The sequence below is a fragment of the Nyctereutes procyonoides genome, unplaced genomic scaffold (assembly GCF_905146905.1).
Source record: "Nyctereutes procyonoides isolate TBG_1078 unplaced genomic scaffold, NYPRO_anot_genome, whole genome shotgun sequence".
Classification (NCBI taxonomy): Eukaryota; Metazoa; Chordata; class Mammalia; order Carnivora; family Canidae; genus Nyctereutes; species Nyctereutes procyonoides.
The window spans coordinates 14,066,810-14,092,239 of NW_026575141.1; the positions used below are offsets into that span (position 1 = coordinate 14,066,810).

Sequence of the window (25,430 nt, forward strand, 5' to 3'; positions counted from 1 at the left end):
CCAACATCCTTGCATTTTTACTCATACTGACTTTCTTGATGAATTCCCCACCCTCCTTTTTGCTGCCCACTTGGCTTAACTTCCTGTCTTTTATCAGCAGCAATCTATCAAGACCCTATAACGTGCTCGGTGCAAAGCAGAACAAATCGAAGTGTTCTATCTCACAATTTAAGGAAGGCAGGGGGCTAGTTTTTGTTTCAAGATAAAAATCTTTTAACAAAACACAAACTCCCCAAAACTTCCTTTAAACCAAACAGCATTGTCACACGCTCACAAGCTCTTATTACTTACACAGCCGGATGACTCAAGATTACTAAATTTCTATTCATAAGGAGTTTGCTGGCCCCAAATCAACATTCTGCCCTCCCCCATTTTCCTTCTCTCTCCCCTGGGAGACTGAACGCGGAGCCCTAGCTGCACCACGTTTTAATAGAATGAAGAAGATGTGTGTTTGCTGCCTGAACTGTTTGTTCTGGGATTTTCGTAAAGCCTCTCTCACCCCCACCCCCCTCCTTTTTAAGATTTATTTTTTGAGGTGGGGGAAGAGGAGGTCAGAATCTTTTCGGCCTCCAAGTCTTCCAGTTTGGAAATATATTCTAAAATTGGCAAAGAGACGAAGGACTTTGTTTGCTATGGACTATGGCCCTGGGTTTTCATATCAGAAATTAGCTGCATGCACGTTCCCATCAGCCGCGCAGGCTGGCACGGGGCGAAGAAAGCAGCATCAGCCCTGCCTCGGGGGGATGGCAGTCGACGCTTGCACCTTTGCACTTGAGTCCCCTTAAAAAAACGGCCCACTTTTCCCTTCGGATCTTTCACTTCCCAGCCTTCTTGGCAAACTGGGGGGGGGGGGAGGGGGGGAGTCGCCGCCCAACCTCAGTGGTCCCCGGGCCTTTCCTTTCCATTCCCGTGACCCAGAGGCAGCGGTGGCGGCCACCCCGCCCCCAACGCCTCGCTCATTTCACGCGCGTTCGTGGCGGGGGGGGGAACCACTCCCATAAGCGACCCCGTGGGCGGGGGCCTCCCCGCGGCGTGAGCCCGAGCGCCCAGTCGGCTCGCAGCGCTGCGCGTTCGAGGCCCTCGGCGGGCCGGTGCTGGAGCGCGCGGGCGGGGCGGGGCGCGGCGGGGGCGGCCGGGAGGGGGCGCGCGGGGGCGCGAGCCGGGCGGGGAGGCCCGTCGCCGAGGCGGGCTCGGAGCCGGGGGCCGAGGTCCCGTTGGGGTCCGGCGCTCGGGGTCCCCTGCCCAGGGAGGGCGGGGCGGGGCGGGGCGGGGCGCTGCGGGCGGCGGCTCCGCGCCGCGCGGCTCTTTCTCGCCGATGCCCGAAAGTCGGGGCTGAGAACTTCTCCCCGCCCGGGCCCCGCGCCCCGCGCCCTCGGCGACCCCCGCGTCCCGCACCCCGTTCCCGGCCGGCCCCCGCCCCGCCTCCGGCCGCGCGGCTCCGGGTTACAAAGGAGGGAAAATGAGGCGGGCGGCGCGGCGCGGGGCCCCCGGCACCACGTAGATCGCCCCCGCCCGGCCAGCCGCGGCCCAGGCCCGCGCCGAGCCTGCAGCCCGCCGCCGCCGCCGCCGCCGCCCGAGCCCGGCCCGAGGAGGAGGAGGAGGCGGAGGGAGGCGGAGGGAGGCGGAGGCGGAGGCGGAGGCCGAGGCCGAGGCGCCGCCTTCCCCTTGCCGCGCGCCCTCGCCGTTGTCTGCGCTCCGCTCTGGACCAGTTCGGGGAAGTTGCCGGAGCCCCGCGTCGCCCCGATGTGCGACCTCATTGAGCCGCAGCCGGCCGAGAAGATCGGCAAGATGAAGAAGTTGCGGAGAACTTTGTCCGAGAGTTTCAGCCGCCTCGGTGAGTGGCGCGCGGCCCCGGGCAGCCGGCGGTGGCCTCGGGCGCCGGCCCCGCCTCCCCGCGCTCCGGGCGCCTCCGCTGCGGCCGCGGCGGGCGAGGGCGAGGGCGAGGGTGCGCTGCGAGCGGGCGCACGGCGGGGCGAGCGGTGCGGGGGCGCAGGGAGACACCCTCTCCCTCCGGGTCTGGGGGCTCGCTGGTGGAGGGTCGCAAGCCTCCGACTTGGGTCCCCTCTCCTCGCCTCTAGCGCTCGGGCTTTCGCGCCGCGGCGGGCAGGCGACGGGACGCCCCGGGCCCCGCTGCGCTCCCGGCTGCGCGCCCGCCTAGGTCACTGGCTATTTTTTTTGATTTTTTTTTTTTTTTTTTTTTTTTTTTTTTTGCGGAGGCTTTGCTCCGGAGGTGTTTAGTCAGTAATTCAGCCTTGGAAGCTGGTGAAACGCTGAGCCGTGCCTTGGTATTGTTTAACCCATCCAAGCTAAAGGGAAGTGGGACAGCTACCTTGGGACCTTTTGTTCGGTACTTCGGGTCCTCGAAGGCGAGATTTGGCTGTTCCGTCCCGAGCTCTCCGGATCTTTCCATTGCAGCAAATAAAATGCGCGCTGTGAACTTCTCCGAACATTTAGGAAAGAGTCTCCCGAACTTCTTACATTTGCTACATCTCCGGAGCTATTGTCTTTCAACCAACCAACCAACCAATCTACAAATGAAAACCGACTGAGAAATGTTTAGGATATTTAAGAATGAATCCATGTCACAGACCATAACAGGGTGACAACACTATTATGCGGAATGGGTTTGTCAGCCTTTTAGGGTTGGCCATAGAAAACCGCTCTGAACCTGAAGACGGTAGCTGCTCTTTCCTAACATTGTGACTTTCATTTGTATAGGTAACTGTTTTCAGGAGGAAAATCATGCAAGCACTAAAAATAACCCCTCAGATTCCCTAAGAAACCTTCTAGCCTTTGTTTCACTTGTTTAACATGTCATCCATGTTAATGAAGGTGTTAATGGAAATTAAGCACAAGGTACTTAATTCTTTAAAATAAACCCTTGGGTGCATATGAGTATTGTAGTCATCCTTCCATCCCTTCCTTTAAAAAATCATCATAGAAGTGCACTCCAAAATATGCAAACTTTGTTCAAGTAAGAGAAAATATAGATTAAAAATTTAGCCTCGTTTTCTTTGTTGTCTTTTACTTACAATTTCCTATTGGTATACAAAATCTTTCCCCAAATGACTATAAAGTTATGGTGTGAAACCAGTATTTAATCCTGGTTTTACTTATTACGTGTATTGGATATTTGCAGTTTCACTTTTACTTAGTGATGCAAATGAAGTTTGAAGCCAAGGAGAATGTGAGAGAGAGAGCAAGGTGTGTTGAGTTGGTGTACATTTTTAGGGAGGTAGTTCGGTGGGGACCCAAACCATCATAGAGGTAGCAGGTTCTGGAGTCCATTAAGTCTTGTTCTAAAACACATTAACTGTATATTTACTAATGCTAATGACTCTGTTGGAGCCCTTCCAGTTTTGTGTTAAATAATTCATTGCAGTTGAATCTCAGTAAGAAACCAAAGACATTAATTTAAAAATTCCTTATGTTTAAGCAAATTCAGGATTTTGATCGACAATCAGTAAAATTTGGATTAACTACAATGCCGGCAAATGGGGTATTACAGTTAATTGGATTTCCTAGCTTACTGAGACTTAGTGATGTGAAACTCCTTTTGATTCCAACACTTGTTAAAATATCTAGTAGATTTTACTTCCTCCTTCTCAGAAACAGTAGAGTGCAGTGGACATAACTGATTATTTCTTGTATTGATAGAGGGTCATGATTCTGAATAGTGACTCTCATTCTGGAATACTGTAAAAGGAGGTGAAGAGATTGTATGTGGTTATGCTTGTATAGCAAACCCAAGGCATATAGGAAGTGGGATTACAGAAAAATGAATCTTTGTTTTCTTTGTGTTTTCTTAATGATTTATTTGCAAGATTAAAAAGCAATAAAATCAGTTCGATGATGTAAAGATGTTAAGGTACTCGAGGCTGCTGAATTGAGTTTTTATTTTTAAAAGTATTTTATTTATTTATTTATTCATTCATTCATTCATTCATTCATTCGAGACACAGAGAGAGAGGGAGAGAGAGAGAGACACATAGGCAGAGGGAGAAGCAGGCTCCATGCACCGGGAGCCTGATGTGGGACTTGATCCCGGGACTCCAGGATCAGCAGGCGGTCAACCCCTGAGCCACCCAGGGATCCCCTGAAGTGAGTTTTTAATACGAAATTATATAGTGAATAGATTAAGGGTGTGGGCTGTGTGTGTTAGACCACTGGGGATTTCCCATCTTGCCACTTGTAGCTATGTGACCTTGGACAGGTCCCTCAACTTTTGAGCTTCAGTTTTTCACGTGCAACTCAGTTTTGTTATTGGCACTCGGTGGAATAATGCATATCATGTCCTGTATGGTATGTAGGGCAGTCTCAGTAGATGTTCATAATGTGTTACTATCATTATTGGTGATCACATCATATTGACATAATTGATCTTCTAGGTGGGAAGAAAGAGAAGGGAAGTGGCTACTGACTTTACAGTACAAAAACTGAGTGGGTTTTGGAGTTAGTCTGGTCTGGATTTGAACCCTGTTTTCTGAGCTTGCTATGTGCTTTGGGCAACTAGTGGAGTATCCACAAACCCCAGAGTCCACATGTATCAATTTTCTTAAGGTTGTTGTGAAGAATAAATCAGGTAGGATACATAAAGTATCTAGTGTAATACTGGGGGTTCTCCCTTCCCATGTCTGTTTATTCCCCCATCATCCTCCTTTCTTCATTGATACTTAAGGAGGAGATCAAAGAGTGAATGGTTTATTCTTTAAAAAAATTTTTTTAAAAAAGATTTTATTTATTTATTAATGAGAGACCCACAGAAGAGAGAAGCAAAGACACAGGCAGAGGGAGAAGCAGACTCCATGCAGGGAGCCCAAAGACGTGGTACTCAATCCCTGGTCTGTGGGATCACGCCCTGGGCTGAAGGCAGGCGCCCAACCGCTGAGCCACCCAGGCATCCCTGAATGGTTTATTCTTGTTGCATAATCCAACATCTCAATATATTCATTCCCTTTAACCAACCTATGATGGTTTTGAAGTAAACATACTGACTGAATTTTGCTTTTCTGGTATGATTCAAAAGTGTAGCTTGTTTTATGGTAAAATAAATATTATTGTTTGGCTATGAGAAATTAATCATTCATCTATAGAAAATGAGGATAACTTTTGAAAGTATGTGCTATTCAATGGTTATTATTAATAATAATTTTGACTGTATAAAAGTGGTAATGCTAATGTTTAATTTATTCACACATGAATAAACACACCAACTTTATCACTACCCATCCCAGATTCAGCTGATTTGAGATTACTGTATTATATAAGGTCTAATAAAACATGTTCGCTTTCAAGCCATAGCACTCTAATTTATGACATCTGCCAGAAAGTGACTATAATATTTACAGTTCTTTTATAAGATGGGTGTAATTGGATTTCAAAGTCATCCACTGATTTCAGTGGTGAGTGTTTATCGTTTTCTGCTAAGTAGTGTCAGTGTGTCATTTATTTAGGAACTACTGTAGTTGTCTCACTTTTTTTTTTCTTTTAAATTTTGGTTAGCATAAATAATGACAAATGGGAACTCAGTTGTTAAAAAGTTTTTATTAAAATCCTTTTCCTTTCCTTCTTTCTTTTAATTTTTGAATGACAGCCTAGCAGGAGGAAGGCTTTCTGTAATATCTGGTATAAGATTAATGTCAAACTGGCATTTCTTCATATTCATATGAATGCATTTCTTCATGCTTCTTTAGGTTAACTCAGAGAAAGGAAGTCTATACTCTGTGATATTTGAGATGGACCCCATGTATACCATTTCTTTAAAAGATGTAGTTTGTGGGAGAACTGAATGAAAGAAAGAGGCTATGGTTACACTGAATTTTGGGGTTTGTTACCTTGTGCTGAAAGTGTGTAATGTAGGGTCCACTGTCTTTTGATAAGTCCATTCTTTAGGGTAAAAGTTCAGCCAGAGAATTTAAGTATAGTACCATGTTATCTTCCAACGTAGTTTAAAAAGAATTTAATTTGAAAACTACATAATGGAATTTATGTCCATGACTCTCTCATAAGAGAAAATAGTGTATGGTGTTGATATGCCAAAACTTTAGTGTGTCTCAGAATGTTGGAGGCTATCGTTTTGCCATTGAGGTAGAACTCATTGACTCAACAAATAATTATTGAGTACCTCCTAGGTGCTAGATATTGTGCTGACATCCAGTGGCCATTGTTACCAGTCCTCAAGGGCTTTAAGAGAAGACAGGCCAATGAATGAGCATTGACAATATAGAGTGACAAATTTTACCAGGAAGATTAGCATAATTTGCTGTTGGAGAGCATAGGAGGGGCACCACTTTAGTCTTGGTGAGATCATGAAAAGCTTTCTAGGGGAAGCACTGTGTGAGCAGAGGACTGAATAGAATATCTGATGCTCTTTTTTTTTTTTAAGATTTTATTTATTCATGAGACACACACAAAGAGAGAGAGAGAAAGAGAGAGAGAGAGAGAGAGAGAGAGAGAGAGAGAGGCAGAGACACAGGCAGAGGGAGAAGCAGGCTCCATGCAGGGAGCCCCGACGTGGGACTCGATCCCGGGTCTCCAGGATCACGTCCTGGGCTGAAGGCGGCGCTAAATCGCTGAGCCACCTGGGCTGCCCGAATATATGATTATCTCAAATGATTTAATATATACCGCTTTGTTAACCCATAAAAATGTAATATGCTTGCTATTCCAAGATATCTTTGAAGACAATTGTGAGTTTACATTTACATAAATGATTAATGACAATCAGGGAGAGTAATCAATAATGAGATGTTGTGTGCTTGTTTAGGTCAGAGTTCATTCATCAATGACCTGATGAATATTTGGCAAAGACATCATTAATTGGCCTTTGTTGTTACTGTTAACTGCTGTTCAGGGCAAGGATTCAATATTTGTAAGAAAATGTATCAGGTGTCAATCTATGTGAAGCCATAGATTTTTTGTGTCTTAAAATGTTCTCCCCTATGGTATCTTGGGCTTGAGAATAGAATGCAGGGGAGAGAATCTAGCTTCCTGCTCCTTATATTTTAGAAAATCACCTGCAATTCCCTCTTCTATTTCTTCCTTCTCTTTTTGCCCTCAGACCCCACCCCGTTATCTAGAGTGGTGAGGGAATTGGCAGGACTTAGGTGGCAAGAAGGAAATAGTCCTTTCCAGATATCAAAGACATTTTACATTTTTGCTTTACTCATCTCTTAGCTTGAGGGTCTTCATTCGTGTTTGCAGTTACCCAAAGGATAGTATCAACTGTAATTCTTATTGGATGCTTTGCTTACGAAAATCCACGACTAAGTTTGAGAACTTTGATCATGTCCAAGGTAAATATAGAAAGTTTGTGCTGTGAATTATAGGCCTTGCTGCTTTAACCTCACATCTTGCATGACAGCCACATAATTTTTCATTAGCCCTTGTTAAAAGATCTAGGTATGAGGCTGTACAGTGATTTACTTTGTATTTGAAATCAATGAGCTAATTCTTTTTCCAAAAAGAACTGAAGGTGCTTGCCTGTATTTACTTAGTTCACTAATATTTTATCTAGGAATCACTACTCAAGTATGTTGATTAGAGGACATACCTTAGATTTGAGGGAAGTGAGGATTGGAGGATTGTAGTTTAGTAACACGATTGACTGGTATTTAAAGAAAGCTTTCTAGATTAGAAGTTTTACATTCTAAGTTGAAATATAACTATTAAGTATCATCTAGGCTCTTAATAACTTTCTATTGAAATAGCTTATTTTAGACTTAATATAAATAAGTTAAAGCAAATACGTAATAAAATGTGTGTCAGTAATTGAATACAAAATAAGTCATTTGAGACTTGAAAGGGCTTCTTTTAATTTTTCATTCAGAAGAAGCTGTCCTCTTATAGAACAAGTGGAGAAATTTATTACAGATCAGTGTCTTAAGCAAAAAAGAGAGGAAAACTAAGAATTAAACTTTCAGAAACATTTCATCTTCCTCAATCTACCTTCATCTCCCTCAACTTCCCAAAACCACATCTATAGTATGAAACAGAAAATATCCTTTTTAAGATGCTAGACTATATAGTATAAGCTCTGATAAGATAGTTCCAGTTTAAGAACATGACTTCTCTCGGGGATCCCTGGTTGGCTCAGCGGTTTAGAGCCTGCCTTTGGCCCAGGGCATGATCCTGGAGTCCCAGGATCAATTCCCATGTTGGGCTCCCTGCATGGAGTCTGCTTCTCCCTCTGCCTGTGTCTCTGCCCCTCTCTCTCTCTCTCTGTGTCTCTTGTGAATAAATAAATAAAATCTTAATTAAAAAAAAAAAAAGAACATGACTTCTCTCAGAGCTTAATTGCCAACCTAATTTGCTTTCCATGGCTTTTGTTCAGAACATAGCTTTCCAAGTAAGAGCTACACAAGTTCTCCTATCCCTACTAGAACTGTCTAGTATAGACAAGTAAACACCTATGCACAATTCTGTAAACTGGAAACATTTCTCCAACTAGTGGTTTCAGCAAAATTAGCTCCTTTGTGCATTCTCCTTAATATGAAACATTCTAAGTAATTGTAGGTTTTAAGGAACTTGGTGTTTGCCAGCAACACATGAAATACTTCTCTTTCTTTTTAGAGTAATACAATTCCAATTCTGAAGCCATGCATATTTAAATATTTGCTAACCCCTATAAAATATTCCGAATGTATTGTTTCCATTGGTAATACTTTGTTATAAAATTGATCATGTTGAAATGTTTGAATTATGTTTCTGCAGTGCTTATTTTACATGCTTAGTCTTTCATCACCATATTTAAACTTCTCGGCATGAAAATGTCATTCGGGGCACTGTGCAGAGTGGGTGTCATCCTGCCAATTGGTTTGGGAGGACCACACACCATGCATAATGATATATGTTCAAAACCCAGAAGTTGAAGGGGAAATTTCTTTAAGATTACTTTTTGATTCTTCATATTTTCATTAAAACATTTTTCCTACTAAAGAAGAGATAGGGGAAAGATATGCATACTTTTTTTCCATACTTGGGAGGCTTGTCCATTTACATATTTATGAAAGTGTTTCACAAAGATGCATGCTGTGCAATTCTCTGTCTCATTTGCAGCTTTCCTTTTTGTATCATAACATTGTTATTCAGGTTGGGGTACAGTTTTACTTTCTGAAATGAAAACACCATACTGCTTTGTTTTCTTTCTGTTTTCTGGGACTTAGATGTTTAGTTTCTTTGAGATGTTTCACAATAACTCTTTCCTTTCCCTTTTTATTTTATAGCTTTGAAGAAAGATGACACCACCTTTGATGAGGTAGGTTAAATTTCTTTATCTAATGTTAGACGTATTTAATTACTGCCAGGTACAGGTAATAGGTGCCAACTTCACACTTAGAGAAAAAAAATGCCTTAAAAAAAGAGAGGACGTCTCTTTACTTACATTATATTATTTTCACTTTTAAGTAATCATTCGAATGAATTTTGGTAACAATCAACAGAAATATGTCTTTTTAAATTAACAAAAGATACCCACAGGCCTTTGTGTTGCTGTCTTCTTAATGGTGGTAGTGTCCTGGTGAAGCCCAGTGTGCGGAGGGTGCTTAGGGCAAGTCTGGAGCTGTTGGTGAGTTGGGCGTCATGTCTCCCTGCAGCCCTCCTCTGAATCAGGGTGTGATGTGATGTTGACGCCACGTATTGTCTCTCAGACTCCCAAAGGAGAAGCTGACAGTTCCTGTTCTTTGTATATCAGATCTCTCTTTATCTACTTGCTACAAAGTAGCAGAAAAGTCTGTTCCGATGAGGCGGAGGGTTTGTAGGTGGTTAATAGCATTCTGAATGTGATTTTTAAATTGTATTCTTTCCTGAGTTTTTTGTAATATCAGTGGGAATCACCAGAGAAACAATGTGTTTACAAAATATTCTCAAGAGTGCTATAGGGTGAAGTGTTTCATTGTCACCATCCAGAGCAACAGTAATTGATCTGTGTTATAAACTGGGCCACTTGCATGTGTATGTATGTATATGTATACACACACACATATTCGGAGTATATAAGAAAACACAGAAGCGTATACATAATGGGCTTATCCTGCAGCTTGATGAAGCATAGATTAGTTTGGTTGTGGTTGTTTAACAGTTGCAGATTCCATGAAATATGCTACCTGTCGTTCCTCTGCTGTAGTACTGCAGAGAAGTGCGGACATTTGTGTTCATGGAAAGTCCCTTTGACCATGTGGTTGGTGGTGGGGCAGGGTAGGACCACTCAGGGAGAGCCTGCTCCAGATCAGGATTTTTGGATGGGGCCAGTGGCATTTGGCTCTCATGGTCTGCTGCTTTGTCTATTGCACCTGTTCTTTTTTTTCCTGGATCCCAGCTCTATGGAGCTACATGTCCCTGGACTACAAAGCAACTTCCCCTACCAGTAGTTCTGAAACATCCTGTAAAACTTAGTTATTCTAGACCTGAAGCAATAGAGGACTATTTTCTTCCTCATTTACAGTAGGTAATAATGATGTTCTCCTCTAAACCTGTATTTCTGGAATTTCTGCAGTGTTACTGAGATGTTTTTAGGAGAGTATTTTCTTTTCAGAAGAAATCAGTGTGAGAATATTGGACACCTTTTCTCTCTTTGTAAAGAAAAGTCTCCTCTCTAATTATGGAGGTAATTTAAGCTTACATAAAAAAGAAAAAGGAAAAGGAGAAGGAAAGATCTCCCAATCCTATTATCTAGCTACGACCACTGTTGAATGCTCTTGCTTTATTCTCCTTGTTTAGAAACAAAAAACATAAGCCATATATTACATCCTGCTTTTTTGCTTGTAACCAATAATGTGGTATGTTCCCATGTTTTTACAGAGGACTCTTAATCATTATTAGGGATTTGAAAAACCTCCTGTTTAGTTTAAGTGCCATTGTTAATAATTGTATGTTATTTTGTCATATGGCTATGGTTAGCTTTCAAAAAAATCTAAGACTGGAACCTACATGAAAGTTAAGGATATATCAAGCCTGTGACAACCCACCCTTTACTCGGAAACCTCTGCACCAAGGTCTGGATTTTGTAATTTGGGGCAAAATTCTCCTTAGCTTTTACAAAGTTTTTTCTTTTCTTTCCTCTGCCCCACAAGAGATTGGTTAAAAACCTCAAATTAGTAAATCGCAGAATGGCATACCTGGAAGAGATGTTGGAAATCACATGATCAGTTTCACCATTTCATAGATAGAGAAATTTAGGTCCAGAGGGGCCAGGGAACTTCCAGTTAATTATGGAAAGTGCCAGGGTCAGACACTTAGGAGACAGTAGTAGTAAAGACTTGCCTGAGTGTAAACCTGAACCCAACTACCCTTTCAGGGACAATTGATTTACTTTTTCCAAAACCTTTTTGTAAATTAGAAATACTTATCTCCTTCCTAAGATTGTTGGGCAGAATAAATAAGCTAAGTATGTAAAGGTTATGGAATAGTGATGGGTACATTAAAAGTGTCCCATAGAGGGTATTTTCATTGTCCTTGTCTTTGTCGTCATCATCCTCTCTTTACCTATGTTCTCACCGTGACATCACTTTCTGTATTTGGAAGGGCTACAAAGAGGAAGGAAAGATTCAGTTTGAAATAATTAGAGCTATAAAGAGGGTAACTTTAAGATACTCCTCTAAAATTCCACTTGAGGCTTTGTGTTATGATTTACCTATTAAAACGGTGAAAATATTACCTGAAACTCACCACTTTTTAGATTCCTTCAGAGGATGACTGTATTCAGCTTTGTATTCCCTCAGATGTCTTGCACATCTTAACGTTCAGTAAATACCTGATGAATATGAGTATATATCTGTTGCTAATAAGGAGAGAGAATGTTGACCGAATGTTAGACAAAGTGGATTCTCCTTCACCAGTTTCTAGCCATTCAGTTTTCTCATTTGTAAGAATAGGTAGGATCATCTTCAAGTTGTTTTCTGTCTTTAAATGTAAAATAAAATCCTACATAGTGATCAACGCGAACTTACAGTTTTACTATCAGAAAAGATGGGCGTCTGGGTGGCTCAGTGGTTGAATGTCTCACTTTGGCTCACATTGTGATCCTGGGGTCATGGGATAGAGTCCTGCATCAGACTCCCTGCAGGGAGCCTGCTTCTGCTTCTGCCTATGTCTCTACCTCTCTCCCTCTCTCTCTCATGAAAAAATAAATAAAATCTTAAAAAAAATTCAGAAAAGAGCATCAGGTCTGTGATTAAATAAACAGGAAGTTACCAAGTTTTATGACCATCTTCAGACTGCAGTGTTAGAAGTTTTCTTGAACTGTTTTTTGGTCTTCTGTTTTTCCTCTTGCAATTGGGAGACTCCAATCTGTTGTAATTTAGTTAAGGTTTGACTCTTGAAACCTCGAGGCTGGGTCAGCTTCTTAGATATGCATCGAGGTGTGGCCACTCTCTTCTTACTCTGTATTTATGGGGCAGAGGGCTTCTTAATCTCCAGGAGTGGCCTCCTCTAGAGTGCCTGGAGCTAGAGTTTAGTGTGCTACTCCCTGATTGCTACAGAGGATTTCTGTAGGATGTGTGTAAATGTTTGACCTTGAACAGAGGAGAAAAATAGATGTGGACCTATTTGAAAGACATTTATTTGTTCATTCTTAAATAGGCTGAAATACTGTGACTGTGAATTTTCATAAGCAGCCTGGAATTATATTCAGGAATGATATGCTAATGCTTGTTGTAGAGAGAGAATGAGCACTTTGGAAGTTAAGTATGGAGGGATGTTTACAACAGGCAATTTTGTTGGAATAGGAAATTTTGTTGAAACCCATCATATTTGGGGAGAGGACGATCATTTTGCACTTCATTCGTTGTGTATCTGGGCTCTGATTAAAATAGGAATTGTTTTATGTTCTATAGGTTTAACCTATATATTTGATGTGGATAGACTAACCATTTATAAGGATATCTTTATATTATATGAAGTTGCAGAACTTTGCAAATTCTTTCTACCCTTTTTGTCCTTAGTAGATGTCATAGGCCATGTCCCCTGGTGGTCCTGTTTTCCCCATGCCAATGAACAATTCTATACTCTAACTTCAGGGAAGTTTTTGAATCTTATCTTTTTATTTAGTGATTTGTTTTAAAATGAGACCTAAAATACAAAAGTTCGGAAAATACAGTTAATCTCCTCCAATGTAAAAGTACTACGCATAAAACTTTTTGAACTTTGGAAGTAAAAAATTCCGAGTAAGTATAAAACATATGTGTATAGAAAGAGTTGGAAATGTCTAAAGCCACAATTTATGAATTGTTCTTGTGTGTAAATTAAAAAAGATTAAATTGTGTAGTTTTTGTTCTGTTTCATGCCTTTGTTATTTTAGCTCAGATGAATTGCTAGAACAAAGTATTGATTGACTATGCTTGGCTCTTTAGTGAGACATACAAAAATTCTAGTGATTGAAATAAACCTTTGAAATGCAAAGAGTTTTGTTTGTTTATCATATGCAACCCAGATAATTAAGCACTTATTTGTTTGGGAAAAAAATGAATGATCATTTACAGGTTTTCTAATTATTCTGTTCTCTGGTCAGTTGTTCTGTGTTTGCAAAGTAGAAGGGGTTGCCAACACATATTTTGGCATTTTCCAGCTATTTTATTTTTTGTGTCCTAGGGACATGTGTACAAAGCATCTGAGATGTCCTAACATTTTTATATCTGAACTGTAGGTCAACTTGCTTCCTCTCTGTTTAATATAATAATTTTGTGAGCTAGATGGAGGTAGTATGCATTGGTCTCTGCTTCCAGTCCACACCCCTCTTTGTCATTTTGTATAAAGATATAAAAATACATCAGTGATTTTTCTGAGAGCCAGATTCTAGGGATCAGTACAGATATGATTTGGGGACACTCCTGGTCATTATTTTTCATGCACTACCATCATCATTTCAGGCCTCAGAGTCTGTGAATAACATATACATTGTATAACAGCCGTCTAGCTTCAGACTTCTCTGATTTCCTTATCAAAAATATTAAATCCCAGTAACAGCCTTTCCCTGTTAGCTTCCTCGCTGGGGTTGCACTCCCTCTCTCTCTTCTTTGCTGGCTGCCTGTTCCCAGATGACCCCTTCTCCAAGTGGAGAAGACCCCATTCTTCCAGCCCACAATCCATCCCCCCCCCCCCCCCCGTTTACCTCTTTGTTCAGCTGGAGGTACATCCCTCCCTTGCAAGTATCCTCAGTGGCCATATCCCTTTGTACTTTGCTGGAAATCTACTCTGCCTGCCCTCGATTTTGACCTGGCACCTCTTCCTCTCTTACCCAGTGGCTGCCAAGAGCTGCTTGAGGAAATCACTCTGTAAATAAATTTATCGTCTCCAGCCTTAGCTGGAACCCGAGGCAGCTGTGCACAGTCTTGCGCTGTGTGGCTGGCCTGTTTCCTGCTGAAACCCTTCCACTTCCCTCAAACCTTCTAGCTATCCTTCTCCACTCCTCCTTCCTTTAGGAGATGACTTTACCTCTGTACCAGTTTGCTAGAGTTGTCGTAGAAAAGGACCACAAACTGGGTGGCTTGAACAACAGAAGTGTATTGTCTTATAGTTCCGAAGACCAGAAGTCTGTGAAATCAAAGAGTGGGCTGGGTTGGTTCCTTCCGAAGGCTGTGAGGGAAGGAAATGTTCCAGGCTGCTTTCCTTCGTTTGTAGATGGCCTTCTCCCTGTGTCTTCACATCACCTTCCCTTAATGAATCTCTGTGTTTCCAACTTTCCCCTTCTTATAAAGACACAGTCCATTAAGGAGGGCACGCGATGTAATGAGCACTGGGTATTATATAAGACTGACGAATCACTGATCTCTACCTCTGAAACCAATAATACATTATATGGTAATTAATTGAATTTAAATTAAAAAGAAAAAATATAAAGACACCAGTCTTATTGAATTAGGGGCTCACCCTACTCCAGCATGACCTCGTCTTAATATTACTGACATCTGCACTATCTGACCTATTTCCAAATCAGAACACGTTTGGAGGTACAGGCCAGGTGGGAATGGTGTTAAGACTTCAACATAAGAATTTCTGGGGGACGCAATCCAACCCATAACACCCTCCAGTTCCTTAGAACACTAGATAGTCTGAGATGTCAGCACCTTGCCAGCACATGTGCCTTTTTTTGATCCTGTCTTCCCTTTTTTCAGTCTCAGAGGAGGTGTCTTTTCTCCTGTCCTTGACTGGTTCCTCCTTCTTTCTTCAGTCCTTTCTCCGCTTTCACTCCAAAGCTTGTGTAATTGATTCTTTCTGTCCTTATCCACGTATCCTTTGCTATCCCATCTCTTCCCTCGTACAGGTGTTTCAGCCCAGGTTCCGAGCACGGGCGGGTGTTCTCCATCTCTGCTGTGGCCGGGGAAACCCTCTGCCCACTGTGATCATTTCCTCCTCATGCTCTCCCCGAGTAGTCCGTCCATTCCTTGCTCTTGGCTGCTCCCTCATTACACTCACATGAGTGTGGCTGACCCCCCTTTCTGCTCTGAGCTCCACAATCGAGTATTAGATGTTTCTGCCTCCGTGTCTCCTAGTCACTTCAGTCTCAGCACATGCAAAATATCCCCCAAACCTGTGCCTTTTCTCTTTCCCGGCTCAGTGATTTTTCTAAGGCAGAAGCAGCCTGACACGGTCCTAAGCTCTCCTCCAAGCTCCACATCCTGACCCTGGCTCTGTCCTCATTGCCTCCTGCCATCCCCCTTCCCACTGCTGAGGCGCACATTCAGCCTCAGCCTCTTGCCTGGGCTTGTGGTCATCTCACTGGCTTCTCTGCCTACAGCTTGCCTTCCATTCCAACATAGTCATAGATCTGAAATGCAAATCATGCTTTTCTCTTGCATAATGCTTTAAAAGGTCTCTCTGGGCTGCAGGTTCAAGTCCAGACTCTTAATTTGCTGTTCAAGGCCTTCTGTGATCTATCTCATGCCCACCTTTCCGCCCTCATCAGACAGTCTTATGCCACCACCTCAGTTCAGTACTTTATCGCTTTTGCTTTTTTTTTTTTTATCCCAGTAACCTTTTAATCAGTCTCATTGTTCCATCTCTCACTCCTCTACTCCATCCTTCCCTAAATGTCTTTCTTGTCATGATGTTTCCTAATTCAAAGATGCAAATGTTTGCTGAGGTCTGCTTTTATGTCAGGCTCTGAATCTGCTCTAAGCCTAACTCATAGATCTAGTAAGTCTCACACAGTATTTAATCCCACTGACATGTACATGTTGGCGGGATCCTGTCATCTCACAGTGTTGGGCCTGGGCACAGATTCAGATTCACTTTCTTTATAGTATGATTTTACATTAGTTTATTTCCTATTTTATTTTGACCATGGTCATGGCTGACATCCCTGGATGATATGAACCTCCCATGCAAGAAGTCTAGAAATTTACAGACTATTTTCTGATTATGCTGGCAATCTGGTACATAGTAATTTTTTAAGTGCAACATTTTGGGTGGCTGAAGAAGAACCTCACTGCCTCCTTAATTCTATGATTGGAATTTAGTTGAAATTTTTGGATGCTTGAAACTTTCTGTGCTTTAGTTTTCCCTTTCTATAAATGTTTGACCACATTTACTGTCTCCCTAATTATGGTAGACATAATTATAATAATTATGTCTAGTCCCAGACAGTGGCTAGAATGTCTGGGTAGTGCTGTAAAAATTCAGGGAGGAAGTACATGTCACAAAATGTAAGATGGATGACATTTGGGAGAATTAGTCACTTCCATATTCTTAACTCCCAAAAGATAGAATGTTACAGAGGTGAAAGAATAAGTAGGGTCTTGTTTCTCTTTTTAAGCGCTGTGCATCCTTGGCAGGCTTGTTAATCTATAAGAAGTCTCTCTTGTGAGCATGGTTGGTGTTCCCTTACTGGGTGTGCTTTGATTTGCATGTTTGAATTATTTTGTAGAGAGCTGACCTTTGGTGTAGGGAGTTTTTTTTTTTTTTTTAAATACAACTTAAGTACTTACAATATTCTTCAATAAGAATAAAATGGGCCCAGCTACAGAGTATGTAATATGCATTTTCCTTCTTACTGAAATTTGAGCCACTAATTTATAATCTATGAATCCTTAAGTTGCTTGGTTACCTTTGAGATGGCCTCTTACTCTAGGCCCCGTACTGATAATTGAAATCAGCTAGGCCAGGGAGTTTTCAGGGTAGTAGAATCATGCTCTACTTGATCTGGAGCGTGCTGACCTATAGGTCAGTGTGACAGACATATCTTTCTAAGTGGTCCTTCTCTGAGAGACACACTAATTTTTTTTTGGTAGTCTAAAATACACTTAACTCTTTATTCTCTGTGTCATAAAATTTACAAAAAGCACCATTACAAAAAATTGGAACCAGCAAATCGCTTTCCATTTTGCAAGCTTGATTTCTCCAAAATGTATCAATGTGAGGTTTTTTGAAGGATCTCTTTCCCTATCCAAGGACAATAATTGAAGGAATATTCAGTTTTTCCTTCTGAATCTGTTTTATTGTCAGTATATAAAGTTGGCTTAGGTTTTAGTTTTTAAGTTTTGTTTCTTCTCCCTCCCTCCCTGCCTCCTTCCTTCCCTCCTCCTTCTATCCCTTGCTTGCTTTCTTTTCTTTGTGTTAAGCATATGGGGGTTTTCTTTAAAAAAATTTTTTTTAATGATCTGACAATACAGCAGTGTCTTGTGCACCATTTCTGTGCCTGTGTCTTGTACTGTACTACAGTGTCTTGTGCAACATCACGTGCTTAATTTGTAAATGATGTGATGAGTAGTTTTTTTTTTTTTGTGTGTGTGTGTAAGCTTTTCTAAATAGCTAAATTCTAAATTCCATGATATTAAATGTTACTTACACGGGTTAGGAATATGTGAACAAAATTCTTTTTAGGCTTTTACAAGTAAAGTAGAAAAAGTTGTTTTAACATGTAATTGTAAAATCTTAGCCTAAATCTTGTCAGTTAAAGTACTTACTTGACTTTCACTGGTACGCATTTTTTTTTAACCTAGCAAATCGACTTGTATGTATTAAAAGAGGCTTCTACATGCTTATTTCAGTCTGTATTAACTCTCATGTTAGAGGTCTGTAAAGTGTGATGACTAGAAAGTATCTTCATATTCAGTGTATGGGAATTAGCATTCTAGCATAGCCAACCTCAAACACATTGTTATAACTCAGTGTTCTTATCAGCTGCAATGTTGAAGTATGCAAATAATTTCCTTTAAAAAAATGTAGAGCAGATTGATGTCAGTCTCTCAATTGTTTTTTGATGTATTTTCTTGAGCAAGAAAGAAAAGGGCTGCGTTGCAGCTAGAGGACCAGGAATTTGGCACATTCCAGAGTTTGCCCATGGGAACGTGCCAAGTATGAAATTAGCACCCATGACATTTGTCTTGGTGGATACAAACTAATCTGTTCCTTGCCTTAATGCTGGGCTAGTCTATAACTTAGTTACTTTAGAGCATTATTTGTTCTATTTTAAAGATTTTGAAAAAAGGATACTGCACGAGCTCAATAAAAAGTGGTGAATATGGAGGGTGAATTTCTAAATGCTTCCCAAAGATTTCAGTACACTTCCCCTACCAAAATCACACACTTTGAGAATACTGCTGCTGCAGTTAGCGAGGCTTATTTTTGGGGAGTAGGTCATATCCCACAGATTTGTTGAGATGATGAAAATGGTTGAGAGCCACTTTTCTGAAATATCTGTTATGGAACTATTAGAAAGGAATTGACGATGGACATTAATGTAGTCATGTGTGGTCTGAATTTTTTTTAAGTGCTCTTGATTTCAGATCATGCATCCTGATTTTTGGCTCAGAAAATACAGTCTTAGATCTACAATTGTATATTTCTTTGTATCTTAGTTTTCTAGATATTTTAGCTAACACCTCCCCCCTCCAAAAAAAAAAAAAAAAAAAACAAAAACCAAATAACAGTACCAAAATGGAGACACTGATCAAGAATTTTTTAACAAGAGGCTAAGTAGACATTATTCTACCACAGATAAAAATGAGTAAGAATAACAGTTTTTTTTTCAGTTTTAGTGAAAATTTCATTAATAATAAACTTAAGGTAAACTTAAAGGTAAAGAGGAGATAAGATTGATGAGATAAATTGGGTTAGTAATCATCCTTCAAGGCATGAATTACAACTTCCTTTGTGTTAGAGGTGGTCATTTATTTAAATTTTTTTTTAGTTGTGTAGCTATCTTTACCTTGTCTTCAAGTAAAATGATGGAGAATGTTCTGCAGTGCTTGATTCTCTTCTCTTAAAAGACAGACTATTTAATTTTATAAATGAGTATCCTTGGGTCATTAGATATTGGGGTTCAGGTGTGCAAAAGGCTTGGTAACATATGGCCTGTCCCCAGATGCCCTAATTGAGCTCAGAACTTTCCCCAAGAGGTTTGCATTACTTTATCTAAATGGTGTGTTACATGTACAACAAAAAGGTGCTTTTAGTCATAAAAGGAAGATATAAATATGTACTTTGCAAGATACACTGGTTTGCCTTTACATTAATTTCTCTACAGTTATTGGAAGATAAAAATCTTAAAGCCTATATTAGTGACATTAATTGGATGACCACAATTTTGGATGATTCATTTTTAGTATTACATTTTCTTTATTTTCCTTATAACATGTATTCATTTCCATCCATTTGACTCTCTTTTTAGGCGATATGGTCAATGAATTCACCCTGGACTTTTTTTTCAGGCTCAGAATTTTTCCTTCCTATCAAAATTACATATTTTCACTGAACAATTTTATTTTTTTAAAGATTTATTTATTTATTCAGAGAGAGAGAGAGGAGGGGCAGAGACCCGGGCAGAGGGAGAAGCAGGCTCCATGCAGGAAGCCTGACCTGGGACTTGATCCCATGTCTCCAGGATCACGGCCTAGGCTGTAGACGGCGCTAAACCGCTGTGCCACTGGGGCTGCCCTACTGAACAATTTTAATACTTGCTGTTAAGAAAGTAATCATGCTCATTGCAGACAATTTATTAAATATTAAAAAGCATAAAAAGCATAAAATAAAATAACGTTGAATGAAAACAACCATTATATGGAGAGTAGGATCTCAGCTTTGTAAAACATCTGTACGCCTGTATGGGGGAAGCCTCTGTAAAAAGGGAATACAACAAAAGAATAATACGGAAATTGAGGTTCATTGAAGTTGTGACTTGCTCAAAGCCCCTTAGCTAGACAGGGGTTTAATCCATGATTGCGACCCAGTCTCTCTGACTCCAGTGTGTGCTTAGCATTTGACTGGGCTGCTTACCATGAGAAGGGAGAAACTATCCACAGACACTGTGGGTGCACTATGTGGCATCCAGATGCGGGGAAGACCTGAAATTCCTACAAAGATGCAACTGATGTTTGGTAGTAATTCTAATAGGTGAATGAAATAAGGAATAGAAGCAAGGAAACTTAAAAGATTCCTGCACTAGATCTGTGTCATTTTTTTTTAAATGTTTTCTTTTTTTTTTAAGCTTTTTTTTTTTTAAGATTTTGTTTATTTATTCATGAGAGACACAGACAGAGAGAGAGGGGGCAGAGACACAGGCAGAAAGAGAAGCGGGCTCCATGCAGGGAGCCCGATGTGGGACTCGATCCCGGGTCTCCAGGATCACGCCCTGGACTGAAGGCAGGCGCTAAACCTCTGAGCCACCCAGGGATCCCCCGATCTGTGTCATTTTTTGAGCCAAGTTACACTCATTTTACAGCAGGGAAACGGAGGTCCAGGAAGATTAGATAAGTTGCTGAAGAGAAATAACGGTTAGTGTGAGCTCAAGGAAGTCTCTTGCCTGAATTATTCTTTGCATTTTAGATTTCAGTTTTAAGGTTATGTTAAAACTGTGCTTTGTATTTCCATTTTTGTCTGGATTTGGATGGGGATTGGATAGAATTATTAGAGATATAATCTTGATCCTTCTGGTTGCAGTAGTTGGATACAGATTTCCAGTTAGACATTAGGGATCTGCAGACAGCGAAGGTAATGGAAGGGGAATGATTGGTCGAGAGGCCGTGGGTCACCAGCCTGCCTATGGATTGGTTCTGGCTGGGAGGCATTGTGAACATGCGGGCATGTTCAGAAAACGGTGTCAGAAGATCTTACAATGGGTATAAAATTGCCTCCTTGAACAAGGCAAGTAGTTAATATTAAACAGAAAATGTCAGATAATAAACAATTCTTTTCTTTAAAGCCTAACTTTATAGTGTATGTGTATGTGTGTGTCACATACACGCACACACACACTTGGGCATGTGACCCTTGCTTCATTTTTATTTCATATGTGACAACTGAAGTCTTTGTGAAGATTAAAAACATAGTGAGAAAAGGCAGATATTTTTAATATTTACATCTCAGTCAGAAAAAGAAAGGTTTTAGGTGGGCATGGAGAGAGATGTTGACTACTTTGTGTTCCTTTCCATTTTTAACCTGGGAGTTGAGAAAAGAAACAGAGCAGTTTTTTCTTTCTCTTCTTCTCTATACTTCTCACCTCCCTGCGGTTTCTTCTTTGCTTTTTCTCCTCTAAAACTGCTTCGTGGGGACAGCACAGTACACTCCATCTTGTCTCAGGCAGATGGTTCAGCCACCAGCACCAGGCTTCTTTCGCTCTGAGGCCGTTCACAGCCCAGGCAGTGGGTATAGGCCACTGATGACCTTTGTGCTCCTTATGCCATCCTTTCACTGTGACGGACCTACTTCTTTTTTTTTAATATATTTTTTAAATTTTTTTTTTAATTTTTTTTTAAGATTTTTTAAAATTTTTATTTATTTATGATAGTCACACACACACACAGAGAGAGAGAGAGAGAGAGAGAGAGAGGCAGAGACACAGGCAGAGGGAGAAGCAGGCTCCATGCACCGGGAGCCCGGCGCGGGATTCGATCCCGGGTCTCCAGGATCACGCCCTGGGCCAAAGGCAGGCGCCAAACCGCTGCGCCACCCAGGGATCCCACAGACCTACTTCTTTTCCAGCTCATGAGTGATGTGGGCAGGGGAAGAAGAAGAGGATGACAGCAGACCAGAGATGCGGATGTTTTATAGTAACTGGCCCCTGTACTGCAATTACCAGAGTTACCTTCTTCTCTCCACTGCATTTCATAGACTGGTCCTGGCACGTATATTGTTTGATTTGCTTTGCCTTCTTTGTTTACCACTAGTTGAGTAGGGAAGATTTGAGGGCACACAAACCCAAAGAGCGATTTTAGAGTCTTCTCTGATACAGGTTGGGTTCAGAAGCAGGAGAATTTGTGCCTTCTTAGGGAATTTTTTTTTTCTTTTTGATGAAAAGGATCAGAGAAGTGAAAATATCAAGAGAGAAGAACCAGTTTTCTGGTCACCAAGCTCATTAAAGTTAATATTTACTTTAAAAATGAATGTATTTGCCAACCCTTCCTTCTGTTTGGGGGAGCATTCAACTTACACGGGAGAGCCTCTAACTAGTTTCCATTTCCATGTGGGCACTTTTCCTTTAAGGGCAGTGGTGTGTGTGATGTGTTGCTGAGCTTGGTTGTAACACTTATTTTTTATTTTATTTTTTTAACTTCAGATTACATTTATCTTTTTTTTTAAAGATTTTATTTATTTATTTATTTATTCAGAGAGAGAGAAAAAGAGAGAGAGAGGCAGAGACACAGGCAGAGGGAGAAGCAGGCTCCATGCAGGAAGCCTGACGCGGGACTCGACCTCGGGTCCCCAGGATCACACCCCGGGCTGCAGGCGGCGCTAAACTGCTGCGGCACCGGGGCTGCCCAGATTACATTTATCTTAAAAGTAAAGGAAGGGAAAGAAATGAAGCTGTTAGTTTTTTTCCTGTTTCTCTGTGTTGTTGCTCAATCTTGTTTAACTTACATTTTTAGTAACTCAGTTGACACATTTGGCAGTTTATGAAACCTGGAAATTTGATTAAAATACAGCCTTGAAACTCAAAGATTACATTTGAAAACTTGATATTTTTATTGTTCTTAATTATAATACTGTTATATTTTGACATATAAAATGACACCTGGTCATTCATTAAAAGATAAAAAATACAGATGATATAAAAAATTGAAAATTTAGAAAAATAAAACTTTATTTTATTCTATTTTACAGGTTTTATTTATTTAGTTATGAGAGACACAGAGAGAGAGGCAGAAACATAGGCAGAGGATGAAGCAGGCTTCCCAAGGGGAGCCTGATGCAGGACTCGGTTCCAGGATTCCCCAGGGTCATGACCCGAGCCAAAGGCAGATGCTCAAGCACTGAACCACTCAGACATCCCAAAACTTTATTTTTTAGTAAAAAATTATCTTACAATACTTGTTTGTTTATTTATTTATTTTTATTTATTCATGAGAGACACAGAGAGAGAGAGGCAGAAACACAGGCAGAGACACACACAGGCAAAGGGAGAAGCAGGCTCCATGCAGGGAGCCCAATGCGGGACTCGATCCCAAGGACCTCAGGATCACGCCCAGGGCCGAAGGCAGATGCTCAACTGCTGAGCCACCCAGGGATCTCATCTTACAATATTTGTAAAAGAGTATTCTTTTTGGTTTACAGATTTTTTTGTTGTTGTTGATTTGTTTTTGTTTTTTAAAAGAGTGTCCTTTTCAATTTGTATGGTTTTTTTTTTTTTTTCCTGTGTAGGAACATGGTATGTCCCACTACTGTTCAAGTTTTTTCTTTTTTTAAATCAAGATCTTTTCTTAAAGTATCTTATTGTAGTTTCCTTAATCTTTGTGGCTTACTTTTTTCTTTGTCATTAATGTTATTTCAAGATGTTTCTTAAAAAATAATTGCTAATTAAGAATGAGAATCAATTTTTATGGTTCTTGTTCCTGTAGGATTTTAAAAATATTTATTTTCCATTTTGCTATTTTACTCAACTCTCTTGGTTCCAGTATTTTTCAGGGGTTTCCTTTGGGTTTTCTGGGTATATAAGTGTATTATCTACAAATGGTTTTTTAATCTCTTCCTTTCTTATATTTATCAGTTTTTTTCTCTTGATGCTTGTAACTTTCTAAATGAAAGCTGTTATTTTTCTTTGTCTCAGATGAGTATTTTTCAACATAAGAATTTTTAATGAACATAAAATACTGATTATTTCAACTTCTCTAGGCATTTAATAACCAAAGGGTATATAGTAAGTTTGGTTGCTGAGTTTTTAAAGCACTTTGTGTCTGAGAACTAATGATTAGGTTTAATTATTTGAAAGTTGTTTTGAGGAATATTTAAATTTGTACGTTTTATGAAAAGAGATACTATGTGCCTCTTTAGTACCTCTTTGATGTTCTTTTGCTCTTAAAAGTCTATTAAATATTTCTGTAGTGAAAGCCGCAAGTGTATCCTGCAAGATGGTACAATTAGTGCACAGTATTTTTGTCCAGTTAGAAATCTGAAAAATGAGGGCAGCCCAGGTGGCTCAGTGGTTTAGCACTGCCTTTGGTCCAGGGCCTGATCCTGGAGACCTGGGATCGAGTCCCGCGTTGGGCTCCCTGCGTGGAGCCTGCTTCTCCCTCTGCCTGTGTTTCTGCCCTCTTTCTCTCTCTCTGTTTCTCATGAATAATTAAATAAAATCTTAAAAAAAAAAAGAAACCTGAAAAATGTTTCTGAACCTTTTAGTGGGACATCTGCCACCATTTTGGGGATCAGCAAGGATCACCAGTTTGGGGATGAGTGACAGGAATCATTGATTCACAGTGTGATGGGCTAGATATTTGTCTTCGAGGGTTCATTTATTTTGAACGATTAACTGATTGGCGCTGGCTGTTTCTGGTTGTGACTCTCTTCTCCTGGGCTGTGAACCCATGCCCCTCCACTCTGAGCTTGCTCTGATGCAGAGGGTGAGTAAAATCACAGGAAGAGGAGCTTTGGGATCTTGCTGCTCCATCTTCCAGCTGGGTTGCTCCTTCCCCAACCAGAAAAATTATGTGGGCCTCCTTTTCCTTAACTGTATAACAAGGATCGTAATCTCTACCTGGCAGAGTTATTGTGAAGGTTAATCAGGTAATGCCTATAAATTCTTTGCAGGTCTTGGCACATAGCAGGCACTCTTCTTCATAGAACTTGATTGTGCCACTCACAGCACCCATCACACTCAAGTGACATTTATGTCATCTTTCCACGTAAGCTGAGGGTCACATGGTACCCGCCAACTAGCGTTATCATGGGACACTAGTGATCTAATTTTAGGAAACTCTGCATTTTAAAGATGGGGAAACTGAGGCTGGGAAGTCCAAACTTAGGCTTCCTCCTACTGATTTTCTGTCTTCCTCTCTCCCAGTGGCCTTGCCATGACTATGTGCTAACTGGACTTGGCAGAAAAGTATGTCCTCTGGTGGGTTTGTCAGCTAGATGGGTCGATGGGACTTTATATCCCAGAAGACACTCAGGAGCTCTGCATTTGTGAACATTCTTAACCAGCGCTTTAGGAGGAAACAGTGCTCACATACATCCCATCTACAGTGTGCATTTGGTGACAGGAATTTCCAGGAAGATCTGTGATCATT

The 25,430-nt window shown here is 40.9% G+C and overlaps 1 protein-coding gene across 3 annotated transcripts in view; it reads left to right on the forward strand.

The window, feature by feature from the left end:
* Positions 1-1,345: 1,345 nt before the first annotated feature.
* CDK14 (cyclin dependent kinase 14) overlaps positions 1,346-25,430 on the forward strand; it is a 564,290-nt gene continuing 540,205 nt past the window's right edge. For 2 of the 3 annotated variants that reach the window (XM_055307508.1, XM_055307506.1), the window contains exons 1-2: positions 1,527-1,834; positions 9,225-9,256. In XM_055307508.1, coding sequence (XP_055163483.1) covers positions 1,744-1,834; positions 9,225-9,256 — 123 coding nt within the window. In that variant the 5' untranslated portion in view covers positions 1,527-1,743. Of the gene's footprint in view, positions 1,835-9,224; positions 9,257-25,430 lie in introns of all 3 variants that reach the window. The other variant, XM_055307507.1, reaches the window with a different exon arrangement.